Raw genomic sequence first — 16,722 nt, 5'->3', positions numbered from 1 at the left:
AAAGTTGCTTGCATCCACCTTCCATTTCTCAGGTACCATTATATTCCTTCTAAGGTCTTTGATGGGATTGAAGACTAATAGTTATAGTTACAACTTAGTATATATATAATATCTTAGATAGAACATATTAAGTATTAGATTCAGGTTCTTTAGGATAGGACACCTTTTGCAATGATCTTTGTAACATACCATTTACCTACACGCTAGACTTCTCTGGATTTTAATATGTGTTTCTTGCTTGATATTGTTCGCATTGGTTGTAGTTCCATCTTATCTAGGTCATTAACCCTCTTTACTCCTGGACAATATTTGATAACCATTCCTTTGTATATAGTCTTGTATTAGGTTAGAACCTTCTTATTTGGACAAAAGGGGGAGATGTAGTGGGTAGCCATTCCAACCTTGATCTGGAAGTTCCAACCCCCATTGAGGCTTCTGTAACTGTCATGCCTACAAGGCGTGGACAAGAGAGGACCCTGAAGCCCCGAGATCTGTATGCGCCATCTCTCTTGGTTCCTGGACCCTGGACACTGGAGGTAGACAGAGCAGAGTTCTCCAGAGAATGCCGCTGGACTGTGCTACGTCTTTCCCAGACCCTGCAGCCTACCTATCCCTTCATTTGTAAGTTACGACACTAAATAAACCTCCCTTTTAACTACGCGGAGTGGCCTTAATAATTTCACCAATACATATGCACTACACTTTTTGAAATAGGGTCTCCTTTCATAATCCAATTTGACCTTGAATTAAAGACCATGCTCTGCCTTAGCCTCCACAGGGCTAGGATTCCAAACACATGCCACCATGCCTGGTCATGGACAACATTATCTTTATCCATTTATCTGTTTGGTAGAAACAACCAAGCATTATTTAGGTTGTTTCTACTCTTAAGCATCATAAATAGCAATGTGACAAACATGGGAGTATTACTACCATATGAGTTCAGGTGTGTGTGTGTGTGTGTGTGTGTGTGTGTGTGTGTGTGTATACACCAGAGGTTGTCATCAGGTGTCTTCCTCCACTGCTCACCATCTTATTTTGAGACAGGGCTTCTCACTAAGCCTAAAGCTCACTAGTTGTACAAAACTTGCTGGCCAATGAGCTCTGGAGATCCTCCAGTCTCCATCTGCCCAGCCTGAGATCACACACACACACACACACACACACACACACACACACACACACACACACACAGCCATTAGCCAATCTTAGTTTTGTCTGTTTGTTCGTTCGTTTGTTTTTTTGTTTGTATGTTTTTGAGATCAGGTCTCTCTACATAGCCCTGGAGGTCCTAGACCTCACTGTGTAGACCACTTTCCGCCCTTCAGCTCTCAGAGATCTGCCTGTTTCTGCCAGGATTAAAGGTTTGCACCACCATGTTTGGCCTTGCAGATTCCTGTTTTATTTTATTTTATTATTTTTTTAATGTGGATGTTGGGGTTTCAACTAAGCCATCCCCTCAGCTCCTGTGGTTTGATCTCAGTTTTAATGCTCTGAGATTAATCACGAAAGTTGGATTGCTGGATGAGATGATTGCTATTCCTGAATGACTCTTTAAAATGTTTGGCTGCAGAGAAGTAAATTATGTAAAGCATGTCATATCTAGAAGATGGATGATTAAGAGAGGGAGGGACATGTTTGAAGAAGTCCTGAGCATGTTTTAATGTGCAAGAGAAGTTTCTGGTTGAGTATTCCAGATGGAAGAAAAGAATATGTAATGACACATAGTCCTAAGAGGATGAGCCAAGGCACAGGAAGAAGCACAAGTGGAGAAGAAGCTTTGTGTTTCTATTGTGGTGAGTCTCTAGCTTGCCTAGCTCCTCCAGGAACAGAGTGTTATGGCACATGCTGAGAAGCCCAGCACTTGGGAGGCTGACCCAAGAAAACTGCAAATCTGGCACCAACCTGAACTTTACACTGAAACCCTGTCTCAAAAGAAAAAACAAATTCCTGGGAAGTAGAGAAAGGAGAATCAGAAGTGCAAGGTCATCTATGGATACACTGTGTGAGGCAAGTCAGAGCTATGTGGGGACTTAATCTCAAAAATAAAACAACAGCAAACAAATGGCTTTTTTTCAGGCCTGGCATGATAGCGCACATCTTTATTCCCAGCACTCAGGAGGAGTAGACGGGCAGATAGATACATGTGAGTTCAAGGCCAGATTGATCTACATAGTTTCATGAGGGATCCACCAGAGAAGGCCACTGGGACACTGATTCAATCCAACAGAAAGTTTTTATTAGCTGGCTGGCCACTACCCTGGGTATTTGAAACCCAAGTGCTTTCCTGAGCCTTTCTCAGGGTGAGCTTTTAAGCACAAAAAAACACATTCTGGGTTGACATACCTCAGTTAGCAAGGGCAGTCAGTCTTAGAATTGGAACTACAGAAGCTAAAAAGCAAGGTTAGTACATTTAGGGACTTCCCCAGAACTCTGCAGTTTGATGGATTATGTCTTTGCTCCCATTTTAGCAGATGTTAAGGTCTACATGCTGGCCTCTTAGGTCAGAATGGTGCAGTGTCTCTACATGGTGTTAGATTTGCTAACGTTTGGAAACCTGTCACAACACCAAGTTTAGGACTAGCCAGGGCTACAGAGTGATACCCTATTAAAATAAATCTCCACCCCTGGAGGGGTGCTGAAATACAAAATGCTTCCCCTGGTTTTGGAGAGGTGGCTCAGAGGTTAATAACCTTTGCTGCTCTTGTAGAAGACCCAAGTTTGATTCCAAGCAGCCACATAGAGGCTCACAACTGTCAGTAACTCCAGTTCAGAGGGGATCCAATGCCCTCTTCTGGCCTTTTTTTTTTTTTTTTTTTTTTTTTTTTTTTTTTTTTTTTTTGGTTTTTCGAGACAGGGTTTCTCTGTGCAGCTTTGCGCCTTTCCTGGGACTCACTTGGTAGCCCAGGCTGGCCTCGAACTCACAGAGATCCGCCTGGCTCTGCCTCCCGAGTGCTGGGATTAAAGGCGTGCGCCACCACCGCCCGGCCTTTTTACAGGCAAACCACAAACATAAACAACATAAAATAATAAATCTTTAAAAATTGTTGCCAGGCGGTGGTGGCACACGCCTTTAATCCCAGCACTCGGGAGGCAGAGCCAGGCGGATCTCTGTGAGTTCGAGGTCAGCCTGGGCTACAGAGTGAGTTCCAGGACAGACTCCAAAGCTACACAGAGAATCCCTGTCTCGAAAAACAAAAAAAAAAAAAAAAAAAATTGTTACCTTTTTCCTCACCCTAACCCCAGGTTTGTGATTCTTTGGGTCTGGAGATGCACAGATAGAGGGTTTGTGCTGTTGTGGAGCATTAATTATGGTGTGAGAACTACTATGTACTATTTACCATACTAGGAGGAAAAGAAATAGGGTGGACACACAGTTGTATACATACCCATGTTTGTAGTCAGAAGCTAAAGAAGTTCCATATGCCAGGCTATGGTAGCACCTACCTTTAATCTCAGCACTTAGAAGGTAGAAGCAGGCAGATCCCTGTGAGTTCAAGGCTAGAGATTTGCCTGCCTCTGCCTCCGGAGTGCTGGGATTAAAGGCGTGCGCCACCACCGCCCAGCTCAGCAATAATAATAATGTTTTGTGAGTCCTTGGACAACCCCGACCAACTCAAATGAGAGCTCCAGGAGTTTGTCAGGCCAGATGAGAAAATTTCATTTGTATTCATACACCATTTTATTCGTGTTATAGGTATTTTCGGTAAATACTTAATACTATGATTCCTTATGACCTTTTCAGACATCCTTACTGTTCTTTCACCCTCCTCCTTCCTTCTTCCAAGATTATTTCCCCCTCCCTAATTAGAGTACCTTTCTCCCCATTTCTACTATCATATCACTTGTACCCTGCTATTCCCTTCTCTACTCTCACCCTCCCTGCTCTGTGGTGATATTTTGAACAAATAAAATTTGCCTGAAGATCAGAGGGCAGAGCTAGCCACTAGATAGACATAGAGGTCAGGCAGTGGTGGCACACACCTTTAATCCTAGCACTCGGGAGGCAGAGATCCGTCTGGATTTCTGTGAGTTCAAAGCCACACTGGGCTACATGAGATTAATCCAGTCTAAAAGAGAAACGGAGCCAGGCAGTGGTGGCATACACATTTAATTCCAGCACTTGGGATCACACACCTCTAATCCAGCACTAAGAAAGGTGGAAACAGGAAATGATATGGCTGGGGGAAAAAAGGAATATAAGGCGGGAGGAGACAGGAACTCAGCCCTTCAGGCTGAGGAGTTGGTGAGGTAAGAGGTGGTGGCTTTGGTTTGTTATGCTTCTCTGATCTTTCACCCTGATATGGCTCTGGGTTTTGTTAAGACCATTTAGGATTCATGCAACACTGCTCTTCCAAAATCATACCATTTTTACTTTCTTGATTTCTGCAGTTAATCCAGATTATGTACTCACATCTGAAGATTTGGAGTTAGGAACCTCAGATGAGAGAGAACATGAGACATTTGTCTTACCAGGTTCCCTCCCTCTGATCTTTCCTAGTTTCAATCCTAGAGAAGGAAGTCAGGACAATAGGATTACAAACATGGTGTGCTTTGTAATATAGATATTGCTGGAATGACTGACAGATGCCCTTCATATAAAAATGTAAATTCCTCAAGACAGCTTCAATTCACTCACCTCACAATTATTCCTATTTAATAACAACTCTTAGCCAGGCGGTGGTGGCACACGCCTTTAATCCCAGCACTTGGGAGGCAGAGGCATGTGGATCTCTGAGATTGAGGCCAGCCTGGTCTACAGAGCCGGGACAGTCAGGGCTATAGAGAGAAACACTGTGTGTGGTGGGGGGAGAATTCCCCTGCCTCAAAAGGGTTTAAAAATGTAATTTTCCCTCCACAGAGCAGATAAAAATTTAGAATCAGAACCTGGTATGGTAGCTTATGCCTGTAATCCCATTACTTGAGAATTTGAGGCAGGAGGACTGCTGTGAGTTCCAAGACCAGCCTCAAAACACGAAACAAAGTATGAATGCTCACTTGAACTTCAAACATAACTGGTAGCATTTTTTTCCTGGTTTTGTTTTGCCTTTTCTTTTTGAGACAGCATCTAACAAATCCAAGCTGTTCTGGAACTCACAGCTTCATAGCTGCCCTACTTCAGCGTCCCAAGTCCTGAGATTAAAGGCATGGGCCAGCACCCTAACTATCATCGTGTATTTTTATTTGGCAGTCTTAACTCTGCCCTAGCCTAGTCCCACTTGTTCATGGTTGTTATAGGAAACTAATAGGTAGTCAGTAATTATTCTGTATGGATGGTTTTTCTGTGCCATTCAATTTGTTTTCACCTAACAATTACTTGCCAGATTCTTCCCATTTATTAGTTATTGTTCAAGAAAATTTAGGGACTTATAGGTAGCAACTAAACTTGTTTGCTATTTCTACAACATTGGCACTGTACTTCTACCATTTTCACATTGCTTTTGGAATTAAGATTTTATGCAAAAGTAAAACTTTTGCACCGTGCTTGGCCTACTAGGCCGCTCAGTAAGTTTACTTTTGTATTCAATAAATCAGGGTGCCGTTTTAGCACAAAGCTAAAAGGCGCCTTGGAGGAGAATGGGTGGGGGTAGGGCAAACAGTAAAAATTGTACACCGGCAAGAACTTTAAGAGACACGAAGAGGCGGAGCAAATAGTAAATGACATAGGAGACGGCCAATGAAGAGTCTGGGAACCACTGCCCTCCCTCCCTTCGTGCTTCAAATTCTAAGCTTAATTTCCATCCGGGTTCTTCAGCCTCGTTCCCGGGTAGTATAAAGATTGCTGTCTCCTTTGTTCGCCCTCGTTGCGCAGTATTCCTAGCGTCATTTCGTTCCGTTTCAAGAATCGGCAGCTGTCACTGAAGCGGCGAAGGTCCTGTCAACGAGCTCACCGGAGCTTGAGACCGTCGCAGTCCCCTCGGGTAGGAGCCTCCTTTCCTTGACCTGTTTTCCGTACAGTCTTGTCATGTTAGGGCTGGAGATCATTTGTTTCCCTGGAGAGGTGGTGGCGGGCGCCATTTTAAGACGCCCAAAGGTGTCAACCTATTTAAAGCAGAAGCGGTGGAAGCAGCACACTAGGGGGTCCATTATCTTGCGTGCGTCTCCGGGAGGTTTGGCTGTCGCCTGAGGGCGGAGGGCGCAGCGCACAGCTTTGTAGGTGGGGCGGGAGGGACGCAGAGCTACCACAGGACTAGCACCAGGACAGCGCCGATGCTCATGATGGGCTGGTTGACTTCTCTGCGGCTTCCTCTGGTCGTTGGCGGTAAAGAGGGGAAGCCTTTGGAGTTTTCGCTGCCAGTGTCAATGCAAAAGTTAGTTAGCCCAGCGGTTGTTGGTGGTTCTGGGTTGGATCCAAGTGTCGCCATTTTGTCTTTAACACGCGGTTTTTAATGAGTCTTAATTAGGTGCCGGCACAGGGAAGGAGTGTGAACAGTGTGTGATTCTGAGTTCCGCTATTTTCTGACTTTGGCACTTTTTATCTTTTCAACCAGATAACAATCTTTTGTTGGGTTAGATGCGGCAACTTTGTTCTAACTTAGAGATTTGTGCCTAAACTTACTAGGAAATCTAAACCAGAAAAGGGCTTGGTCTTTACTTGGTGCATCTGGCTGATGACCTTGAGTGAATAGGAAGTCTTTTATAGCCTTCGCTGCGGGGGAGCGAGAAGGGGGATAGTAACGGAATGTTTAAAAGATAACAGGTCAATACAATAGCCGGGTGTGGTGGCCCAGTCTGTTAACTCCTGCACTCTTAAGGCTGCAACCTTGTATAAAAAAAGTAAAATACATTTCAAAGTGGTCAATATTGTAGCCGAGGGTGGTGGCCCAGTTTGTGAATTCCTGCACTCTTAAGGCTGCATGCAACCTTGTATAAAAAAAAGTAAAATACATTTGAAAGTGGTCAATATAGTAGCCAGGTGTGGTGGCCCAGTTTGTTAGTTTCTGCACTCTTAAGGCTGCAACTTTGTATCAAAAAAGTAAAATACATTTAAAAGTAAAAGTTGCCTTTTCAAATGTTGAATAGCTGTTCTTGGACTAAAAGCAGCCAGGGCAGAGGTTTGCTAAATTAGGCAGACCCTATTAACCCGGTTAATGAAAATTGCACTGCACTGTTAACCAAAAGTATTTCAGTTGGTTTTCTGCTGTTCTTGAGGGTTATCAGAGTCTTTAGTTACTAAAGAATAAAGATTTTATAAAACAGGAGCCACAGTTAAGCTGTTCAGTAAACTTAGGGAACTTCCTCCAGAGAGATAATATTATTTTTCAGCAGACTCCCATCGGTTGGAAGAAAAAATGGTTGAAGCAGATCGCCCAGGAAAGCTCTTTATTGGTGGGCTCAATACAGAGACAAATGAGAAAGCCCTTGAAGCAGTATTTGGCAAATATGGACGAATAGTAGAAGGTGAGTTATCTAAAATTATATGCTGTGTTACTGTAATGAAAAGACAAGCTGTGATGAATTTGAATCCACTGATCATCTGACATGATAACGTATTTTGTCCTCTAAGAAGTTCTGAGCTTGCTTTCTGTAAATGTGCTTGGGTTATTTTTGTTTGAACGAAGGTAACCGCCCCCCTCCCAAACTGTTTTAGTGCTTTTGATGAAAGACCGAGAAACCAACAAGTCCAGAGGATTTGCTTTTGTCACTTTCGAAAGCCCAGCAGATGCAAAGGATGCTGCCAGAGATATGAATGGAAAGGTATGATTTTCTGCTTAATATAAAGGGGTTTTCTGGTGACAAAAATAACTAAAGTGTAATCCAAGTCTGGGTCCAGAGCAGCTCTGGAATTTTTATTTTGTGTATGTATATCCAGAGACTTTTGATCATAGTCATTGGTAGTACTATCCTGAATTTTATTTTATTTTTTTTTAATTTTATTTAGTAAGAAGGGGGTCTCCATGTGGTCTTGACTATAGATCAGGCTGACAAACTCAGAGATAGATCCTCCTGCTTATGCCCCCAGAGTGCTATAATAAAAGACCACACCAAGTCTCTATTCTGAATTTTATAGTGATTCCACAACCAAATTTTGTAGCTAATGTTAAAAGTTATATGCCTATCAAAGGTTTCTATGTTTCTTTTCAGTCTTGATAAAATTTATTTTTTTAAAAGTCCTTAGATGGAAAAGCCATCAAGGTGGAGCAAGCCACCAAACCATCATTTGAAACTAGTAGACGTGGACTGCCTCCACCTCCAAGAAGCAGAGGTCCTCCCAGAGGTCTTCGAGGAGGAAGAGGAGGAAGTGGAGGAACTAGAGGACCACCCTCACGTGGAGGACACATGGGTAATTTGATTGGAACTCAGGCTTGGTGTTTAAGTTAAAAGCTTCAGACCCACACCAGTATATGCATTCTTTTTGAAAGGTTAAATCAGTGGTTCTCAACCTTCCTAATACTGCAACCCTTTAATACAGTTCCTCATGTTGTGGTGACCTCCAACCATAAAATTATTTTCATTGCTACTTTATAACTATAATTTTGCTACTGTTATGGATTGTAATGTAAATCTCTGATATACAGAATATCTGATATGCGACCCCCATGAAAGGGTTGTTCCACCCCTGGGATCACAACCCACAAGTTGAGAACTGCTGCCTTTGACATGGAGACAACTCACCCCGTTAATGTAGTGTTCACGACTTGAGAAGAAAATATGGGAGGCCTAAATTAAATTACAGTGTTAAAACTATGGGCCAAATGACTCAGGACTAGGACTATTGTTTTCCCAGTCTATAAGACTTGTAGATTTCTGAAACAAGGTCTGTGTTGTTAATTCGGGCTGGTCCTGAACTCTTGTCATGCTAACTCTTGCTCAATGGAAAACAAACCTAGCCTCCTCAGCTAAGCGGAAAAGATAATGGTCATGACGCACATAATTAATTCTTTGTGTTGTTTTCCTTGAGGCAAATAGTTCTTAGTCTTTTTCTTGAGTGTTATAATGGTTTTTTCTTGATTATTGGGTTGATGTATCTTCTTTTCTAACATAGATGATGGTGGCTATTCCATGAATTTTACCATGAGTTCTTCGAGGGGACCTCTTCCAGTAAAAAGAGGACCACCACCACGAAGTGGGGGTCCTCCTCCTAAAAGATCAGCACCTTCAGGACCAGTTCGTAGCAGCAGTGGAATGGCGGGAAGAGGTAACTGTTGCATGCTTTACAATCTGTGCTGCTACCATAACACTATGTTGAAGCTAGGCATGGTGGTTGGTTCATGTCTAGTCCTAGCACTGAGGAAAATAGGATTGACATGAGTTCAAGACCTACCTAGGGAGACTCTTTGTTTTCTTTTTATTCTTTTTAAATGCTTGGCCAGTGAGATGGCTCAGTGGGTGAAGCATTTGCTTCTCAAGTGCAAGAACTTGAATCCAATCCCCCACTCACAAACAAAAGTGGAAAGAGAACTGAGATTACAGGGTTGTCCTCTGACCTTCATGTGCATCATAGCATGCACACGCCCCCACCATTTTACACACACACACACACACACACACACACACACACACACACACACACACACATACACACACACACGCACACACACACATACACACACACGGTGGTATTATGTTCCCCAAAATATTGTGCACCCTAATAAACTTATCTGGGGTCAGAGAATGGAACAGACACTAGATACAGAGGCTAGAAAATGGTGGCACTCACACCTTTAATCTTAGCCTTCTGGAGGCGTGGATCTCTGAGTTCAAGGCTACACTAGAAATAGCCAAGCGTGGTGACTCTCGCCTTTAATCCCAGAAAGCCAGCCTTTAATCCCAGGGAGTGATGACAGAAAGCAGAAAGGTATATAAGGCGTGAAGTCCAGAAACTAGAAGCTTTAGGCTTGTTAAGCTTTCAGGCTTTGGAGCAGCAGTTCAGTTGAGATCCATTTGGATAAGGACACAGAAGCTTCCAGTCTGAGAAAACAGGATCAGCTGTGGAATTGGCAAGGTGAGGTAGCTGTGGCTTTTTCTGCTTCTCTGATTTTCCAGCATTCACCCCAATAACTGGCCTCAGGTTTGATTTTATTAATAAGACCTGCTAAGATTCACGCTACACACACACACACATTAGTAAGTTCTTTTTAATGCTTATGCTTAAGACTGATTTAGGGATTCCAATTAATCTCATATTTATAATTAATGAGCACTGAAATTATGTGACTAGGAAGCATCCTGTTTTAGCTACATATGATATTTGATTAAATCAGGTTTTTTTTTTTTTTAGCCTTAGTGTAAGTTCACACTTTAGCTTTTCGATGGCTAGATTTTGATGGTTATTTTTCCCCTTAAGCCCCTGTGTCACGTGGAAGAGATAGTTATGGAGGCCCACCACGAAGGGAGCCCCTTCCCTCTCGCAGAGATGTTTATTTGTCCCCGAGAGATGATGGATATTCCACTAAAGACAGGTAACAGAAAAGCGCAGTTTCTTTTATGAATAATTATGTTGAAAGAGAGCACATCAGAAGCGTAAACCAAATTCTTTCCTGTAGCTATTCAAGCAGAGACTACCCAAGTTCTCGAGATACCCGAGATTATGTACCACCGCCAAGAGATTATCCTTACCGTGATTATGGTCATTCCAGTTCACGTGACGACTACCCACCAAGAGGCTATAGGTAAGTGGCTACTTCTGTGGTTTCCTTGTATTTGCTGTAAAACTTCATGCCTCCAGGGCTTAGCAGATGGCTCAGCTGTTCAAAGCACCTCCCAAATAAGTTTGGCAACCCAAGTTCCATCCTTGAAACCCATGTAAAGGTGAAAGGGAGAGAAGAGATTCCACAAAGTTGTCTTTTGACCTCTACAGGATCATGGCATGCCCATGTCTCTTCATCCTCACAAAATTTATTTTACATTGGACAGCTTAAAAAAATGAAGAGATTTGAGCCTTTTATTTTTAAAGGATTTGGGAATTTTTAGAGTATATTACATTTATATTATTAAATAAACACGTAATTTAGGGGAAAATATATATTTTAATTTAAAAATTGCTTTTTATTTAGTGATAGAGATGGATATGGTCGGGATCGTGACTATTCAGATCATCCAAGTGGAGGTTCCTACAGAGATTCATATGAGAGTTATGGTAAGATACCGGTTAAGGATCTTAAATATCACCAGCTTGAGGTTTTAGGTTCATGAGCTGGATTAATAGGCTGCGTGGTGCTTGCTTTTCAAGGGACCTTTGCTTGCTTTCAAGGGGTAACTTTATCAGCTGGGCTTTTCCTAGTTTTGTGAAGGGCTTTTTGGTTCTTTCCTTGTTTCGTTTTTTGTGTCTTTTCTTTTGAGGCTGTTCGCTTGCTTTGGAGGGGATTTTGCTTGCTTAAATTGGCAGCCTTATGTGTTTTCCCCCAACAGTGAAAATACAATTTAAAAATTTTATTAACAAGATCAAATATTTACCATTGCAATATGAAGGAAACTCAACAGTTCAAAATTGCAACTTATCACTGGAAAGTGGCTGAGTGTCTACTATAAAATAACAAGCTGTCTGGAATGTCCTCTTGAAATACAACGTCTTCAGTCTTTTCAAACAAACATTAAAATCAATCCATTTCCGTATTTCAGCAGATGAGCAATTCCCTTTTGTGGCCAGCAATGGTAGAGTTTAAAACTTCCCAGTTGAGAAAGTAAACTTATAATACAAGAATTCTGTAAATTCAGATTTAACTGTTGTATATATACAATTTATAGTGTTGCCATATTACCTGACCATTGACCCTGCAGGTAACTCACGTAGTGCTCCACCTACACGAGGGCCCCCGCCATCTTATGGTGGAAGCAGTCGCTATGATGATTACAGCAGCTCACGTGACGGATATGGTGGAAGTCGAGACAGTTACTCAAGCAGCCGAAGTGATCTCTACTCAAGTGGTCGTGATCGCGTTGGCAGACAAGAACGAGGGCTTCCCCCTTCTATGGAAAGGGGGTACCCTCCTCCACGTGATTCCTACAGCAGTTCAAGCCGCGGAGCACCAAGAGGTGGTGGCCGTGGAGGAAGCCGATCTGATAGAGGGGGAGGCAGAAGCAGATACTAGAAACAAACAAAACTTTTGGACCAAAAAAAATCCCCATTCAAAGAAACAAACAAAAATGGAAACTTTCTGTCATAAACTTCCCAAGGACTACTAAAAGGAAAAATTGTGTTACCTTTTTAAAATTTCCTGTTCCCCTTAATAATTTTTATGTTCTTGTGAGGGAAAAAGTAAGACGTGTTTAATTTTATTTGATATTATGAGTTGCTTTCAACAAGCAAATGTTAAATGTGTAAGCCTTGACTTGTACTAGTGTTGTAATTTTCCAAGTAAAAATGTCCCTGAAGGCCACTTCCTGATTTTTCCCAGTTAATGAGGAAAGCAATCCTAAGATCTTCCACAAACATTAAGCCATCTATATGTCCTGTGGTCTCCACTGAGCGATGAATCGCCCTGCCTGTGCTATTAGAGAGGGTTGGTTGGGTGTGCTGCTCTTAGGATTTCATGATTTCAGGGTGTCTTCCAAGTGAAACCTCAATGCTCACAGTATAAAAAAAACCTGAGATCAGATTCCTAGGAATGTGCTATTTACCCAGAAACCCCAAAAAGCAAATGGATGCAGGCCATATTTCGCTTTTCTGACATTTCCTTGGGAATCTACAAGGACCTCCCTTTTCCCCTCCCTTAGTAAGACCATTTAAGTGTGTGTTAAACAACTACAGAATACTAAATAAAAAGTTTGGCCAAAACCAACCATGAAGCTGCAAAACGATGCTTGCTCTTACTGTTTCAAATTTTTGCAACTCTGTAGTGTCTCACTTTTAAAGGAACAGCTTGATTGCAAAGGAGAAAATAGATAAGCAATGAAGTTATCTCCAACTTCCTAAAGGCTTATGACTTCTAAAAAGTGAATCTATCAGCATTCCACATCAGATTTAAAGCACCAAATGCCTGTGAAACAGCAAAGATGGTAAGCAAAGCAAACTAGTTTTTCCGTCTAAGTCGAAATTGAGCACTTACCTTCCTCATAGTACAGTGAACCATACTGTACTTCATGGCAATGGAAATGCCTTCTAGATTAAAAAAAAAAAAACCTTTTGAAAAAAACCACAAATGTTCAATAGCATATTAGAAGTCCTCCAAATTCAACACTTGGATTTTTTTAAAGCATGTATGGCACTTAAAGGCACTAATGCAGCTGTTGTTTATCAATAGCAATCTGGAAATTGGGAGGGGGTGATTTTTTTTTTAAATTTTTGATGAAGACCTTTAAACATGCTTCATGTTTTGACTTTTTTTTTTCAAATTAGTCTTTTAGTCAATATAAAAAATGGCTTAGGATTGGGGTCTCCCATCTGGCCCCTATAAGCCATTGCAAATTTGACATTTAGTTGGATGCCTGACTTGTTTTAGTTCTATGAAACTACACTGTATGGAGAAAAAAAATCTATTGCAAGTGGTCTTTAAAAAAGCAAAAACCTGAGGCAGCATGACCCAGGTCCAGCCATGAAGTTGAAAAAGATGCTCTTGAATATAGTAAACTTGAAGACCTCCAACTAAAAATCCTTAGACTGCACTTATTCCTTCAAATGTTTTGTCAGTTCAACTTATGGATTTAACGTGGCAGTGCACCATTGGAAAAGAATGAGAATCCATAAGCCATGCGACTTAACCATTTAAGCCATTCCAGTCCATCCCAAGCCAGTGAACCTTCCACCAATTAAGAGAAGTAGTAGAACATGAAATAATGTATTAAGCTACAAGTCTGAACTTGCCTGTTCTCTCTGGAAAAAAAAGGACAGTTATAGGCAAGTATTAAAGAACTTCCTTTAGAGAAATAACTAGTTTTCATTTATGTAATTTTTGCAGGTTGAACCTAACAGTCATCCTATCATGGAGTGCTGATTGATTCACAGTAGAGAAACCTGGCAGTATGAAAAAATCAAATGCTCAGGTAAGAGTTGAAAGTAGTGTCCCTCAAAGGTTTAAACACTGTAGCTTTGTCATTGTGTGGCTATGGTATTGGCAAGTATTTTCTGACCCTTAATTTGTCTATAACATGGGATAATGCTCAACTCTGGACATAAGAATGAATTTGTTTTGTCATAAAAAAAACCTAGCACATCCATTTTAAGTGAAGGTATATAGATATATTTTGATTAAATAGAGTACCAGTAAGATGCTACTACTAGCTGTTTCTGAAATAGTTACTAACAGCTCTTTGCCTGCAAGAGTTCTTGTGCAAAGAGCGATCTAGTTAATGGTTTGCTATGTGAGCAACGTTGTATGAATTGCATGCATGCTGTCAGTGCTTGCTTATTTTCAATTGACTAGTTGGTGATACAGCTGCCACTGCAACTTCCGAATTTCATGAGCACAATATGGCAGGGTATCTGATTTCACTGTTACAAAGCTGATGCTTATAGTAATTGTAATGAATATGGCCGCAGTTTGAAGCTGGCACTTTATCGCTAATACTTAAACTGAAAACCCAAGTTGTGTGCACTTAAGAGAGAGGATTGAAGTGCTTTGCAGTATAAAATTCTCTGTAACTTGATCACATGCTTTTTTTACAGAGTTGTTGAAGCAGAGGAATGCTGACACTAAGCTGCAGCAGTTACATACCCAGTGCTCATCAGAATTGGTTTGGTACAGGCAATAGAGGGTTTTTTTTTCTTCAAGGGAGGGAGGCATCAGTGTTGGTTAAACATTAATTAGGGAGTGGTGATTCCTTAAAATTGACCAAATGAGGAGAGGGAGACAAAGAAATTGGTAAGTCGAGGTACCTACCCAAGAAGTTCTCGTGGCTCTTTGTACAGATTCAGTAGTTTGGGTGAAATAATGGGGCAACTCTGCAATTTAGAGCTGATGATCACTTACTATAAGAAAATTGAATTAGCTGGGACTGTAACTCCATGGTGGAGTGCTGGCCTAAATACGAGCGAAGCCTAGAGTTCAATCCCTGGCACCACACACAGAAAAGAACACTCAATCAGAAAACTGATGCTTCCGTGATAACTTTATCCACTGATGTCTCTGATTTTCACCAAGTAAACCATTTAGGGAATTACCTTATCAGGAAAAAACATTTACTTGTCCTATAAAACTTAGAAGAGGGGAGCAATGCTACAAAATGCAAGTAAAAACTGAAACACTGTTAAGATAGTGGAAAGATGCTGGAAACAAATACAGGTCACCAGGTCACTGTAGTTTTAGAGAGGTACTTTACCCTCAGGTCTCAATCTTGGAAATAAATCACGATACAACTCTAGTTTATTGCTTTGGAAACTAAGAGCCAGTAATGTAAGTGTTGATGTTCTCAAAGAGCCAGTAATGTGTTGACGTTCTCAAAGGAAACAGGTTGAGTTGCAGGGCTAAAGGATTTAACTCAACTTCTGAGATTCTTCTTACAAAGCCATTTAGTACTATTACATTTACTGTTTATGATTAGGGGAAATGATCCAAAACTTTTAAACCCCATTGGTCACATTTCTCATCAGCTGACAAGGGTCCTGACCAAATGTCAGCAGTTGTACTTGAATAGCTATCTTAACTGAAGCCTTCTATGTTCTAATAACTCCTTGAGTAGGTGCTTTTGTCAAGACCTTTTGACTCTCAGGCATTTATTTAGATTTCTTAAAGACAGTTTAGCATAGGGAATACTAGGGTAAAAATAAATGCTAAATTCAAAGTAAGGAGCAGGTAAAAAATTGCCAAGAAAACTTTTTGACAAATAGTAAAGTTTACAGAACCAACAGGCCTAAAATACACAATTAGAAAAAAATTGCCCTAGATCCTTCTGGGTATATACTGGTTGTAAACGAATTTGAATAATACAGGAAGTGGGGTTTATTTTGGTAGTTGGATGTAGAGTTTAGGTATTGTGGATCACTTTTTGGAATGTTTTGTGTGGAAACCCAATAAAACTTGAACATGTATCTTTGTGGTGTTGGGTTCTTTTTTTTTTTTTTTTTAACCCTTTTGAAAGTAGAAATTAATTTTAGGCTTTCCAGTGGTTTTTTTCTTTTTCTTTCTTAACTCTCTCCCTCAAACTTTCAGTTCTAGGGCACTGCTGATACTTAATATAAGGGGCCATGCAGAGTCCCTGAGGTGGTCTGACCAGTGTCTATTGTGATGAGTTGTTAACCTTAGATGAGCATGGTCATTCAGATGATTTTGTTTAATCCTTAACCTAAAAATGAAATGAGAGAGAGCTATCACACTTAAGTAAGGCTCATTTACCAAGAATTTTCCCTGTTGCTTCTACCTGGATTTCCTGCATATCTTGGATCGATAGGGGCAAGGATGGGGATGGGTCAGTAAGAAATTGTTTATGGTAGTGAGTTTCAGTACTTTTGGACCAGAGTCCTTCAGTGATGTTAATAAAACAACCCACAATGCTATGCTTCTGTGGGGAAGGTTTCTAGTTTCTTAACTTCCTGTGAAGTATACATTTAAGGGTGGCAGAATGCTGACTTCACCAAACGTAATTGGCAGACTATGGGGACCGGAGCTCCATCCCCAGAAACCAAGTAAAAAAGCCCTGAATGGAGGTCCATTTGTAATTCCAGTGCTCAGGAGCTGGAAAGATCCCTGGGGCTTGCTGGCCAGCCAATCTAGTCTGTTCTGTGGGCCTCCATCCTGTGGTTTTAGGTTTTATGTTAGGGGGATAATACTTTCTGAATCAATTTTTGTAGCGTGAGACTGGAAATTTAAATTTATTTTTTTAAATATAGATAACCATTTGTTCCAG

At 41.1% G+C, this 16,722-nt stretch overlaps 1 protein-coding gene and 1 non-coding gene across 2 annotated transcripts; both read left to right on the top strand.

The window, feature by feature from the left end:
- The first annotated feature begins 6,168 nt into the window (after positions 1–6,168).
- On the top strand, positions 6,169–15,907 carry Rbmx (RNA binding motif protein X-linked). The gene is made up of 10 exons (XM_052739879.1): positions 6,169–6,262; positions 7,270–7,401; positions 7,592–7,698; positions 8,113–8,284; positions 8,987–9,139; positions 10,289–10,403; positions 10,488–10,613; positions 10,998–11,080; positions 11,722–13,923; positions 14,546–15,907. Exons 1-9 carry the CDS (start codon positions 6,211–6,213, stop codon positions 12,030–12,032), a joined length of 1,251 nt encoding a protein of 416 aa, XP_052595839.1. The 5' UTR covers positions 6,169–6,210; the 3' UTR covers positions 12,033–13,923; positions 14,546–15,907.
- On the top strand, positions 7,449–7,520 carry LOC128118144 (small nucleolar RNA SNORD61). The gene has a single exon (XR_008221028.1). It is a non-coding gene; the product is annotated as a small nucleolar RNA SNORD61 (small nucleolar RNA).
- Positions 15,908–16,722: the final 815 nt, after the last annotated feature.

The sequence above is a fragment of the Peromyscus californicus genome, unplaced genomic scaffold (genome assembly GCF_007827085.1).
Source record: "Peromyscus californicus insignis strain IS unplaced genomic scaffold, ASM782708v3 Scaffold_10__1_contigs__length_136768540, whole genome shotgun sequence".
NCBI lineage: Eukaryota > Metazoa > Chordata > Mammalia > Rodentia > Cricetidae > Peromyscus > Peromyscus californicus.
This window is presented reverse-complemented; position numbering and strand designations above follow the sequence as displayed.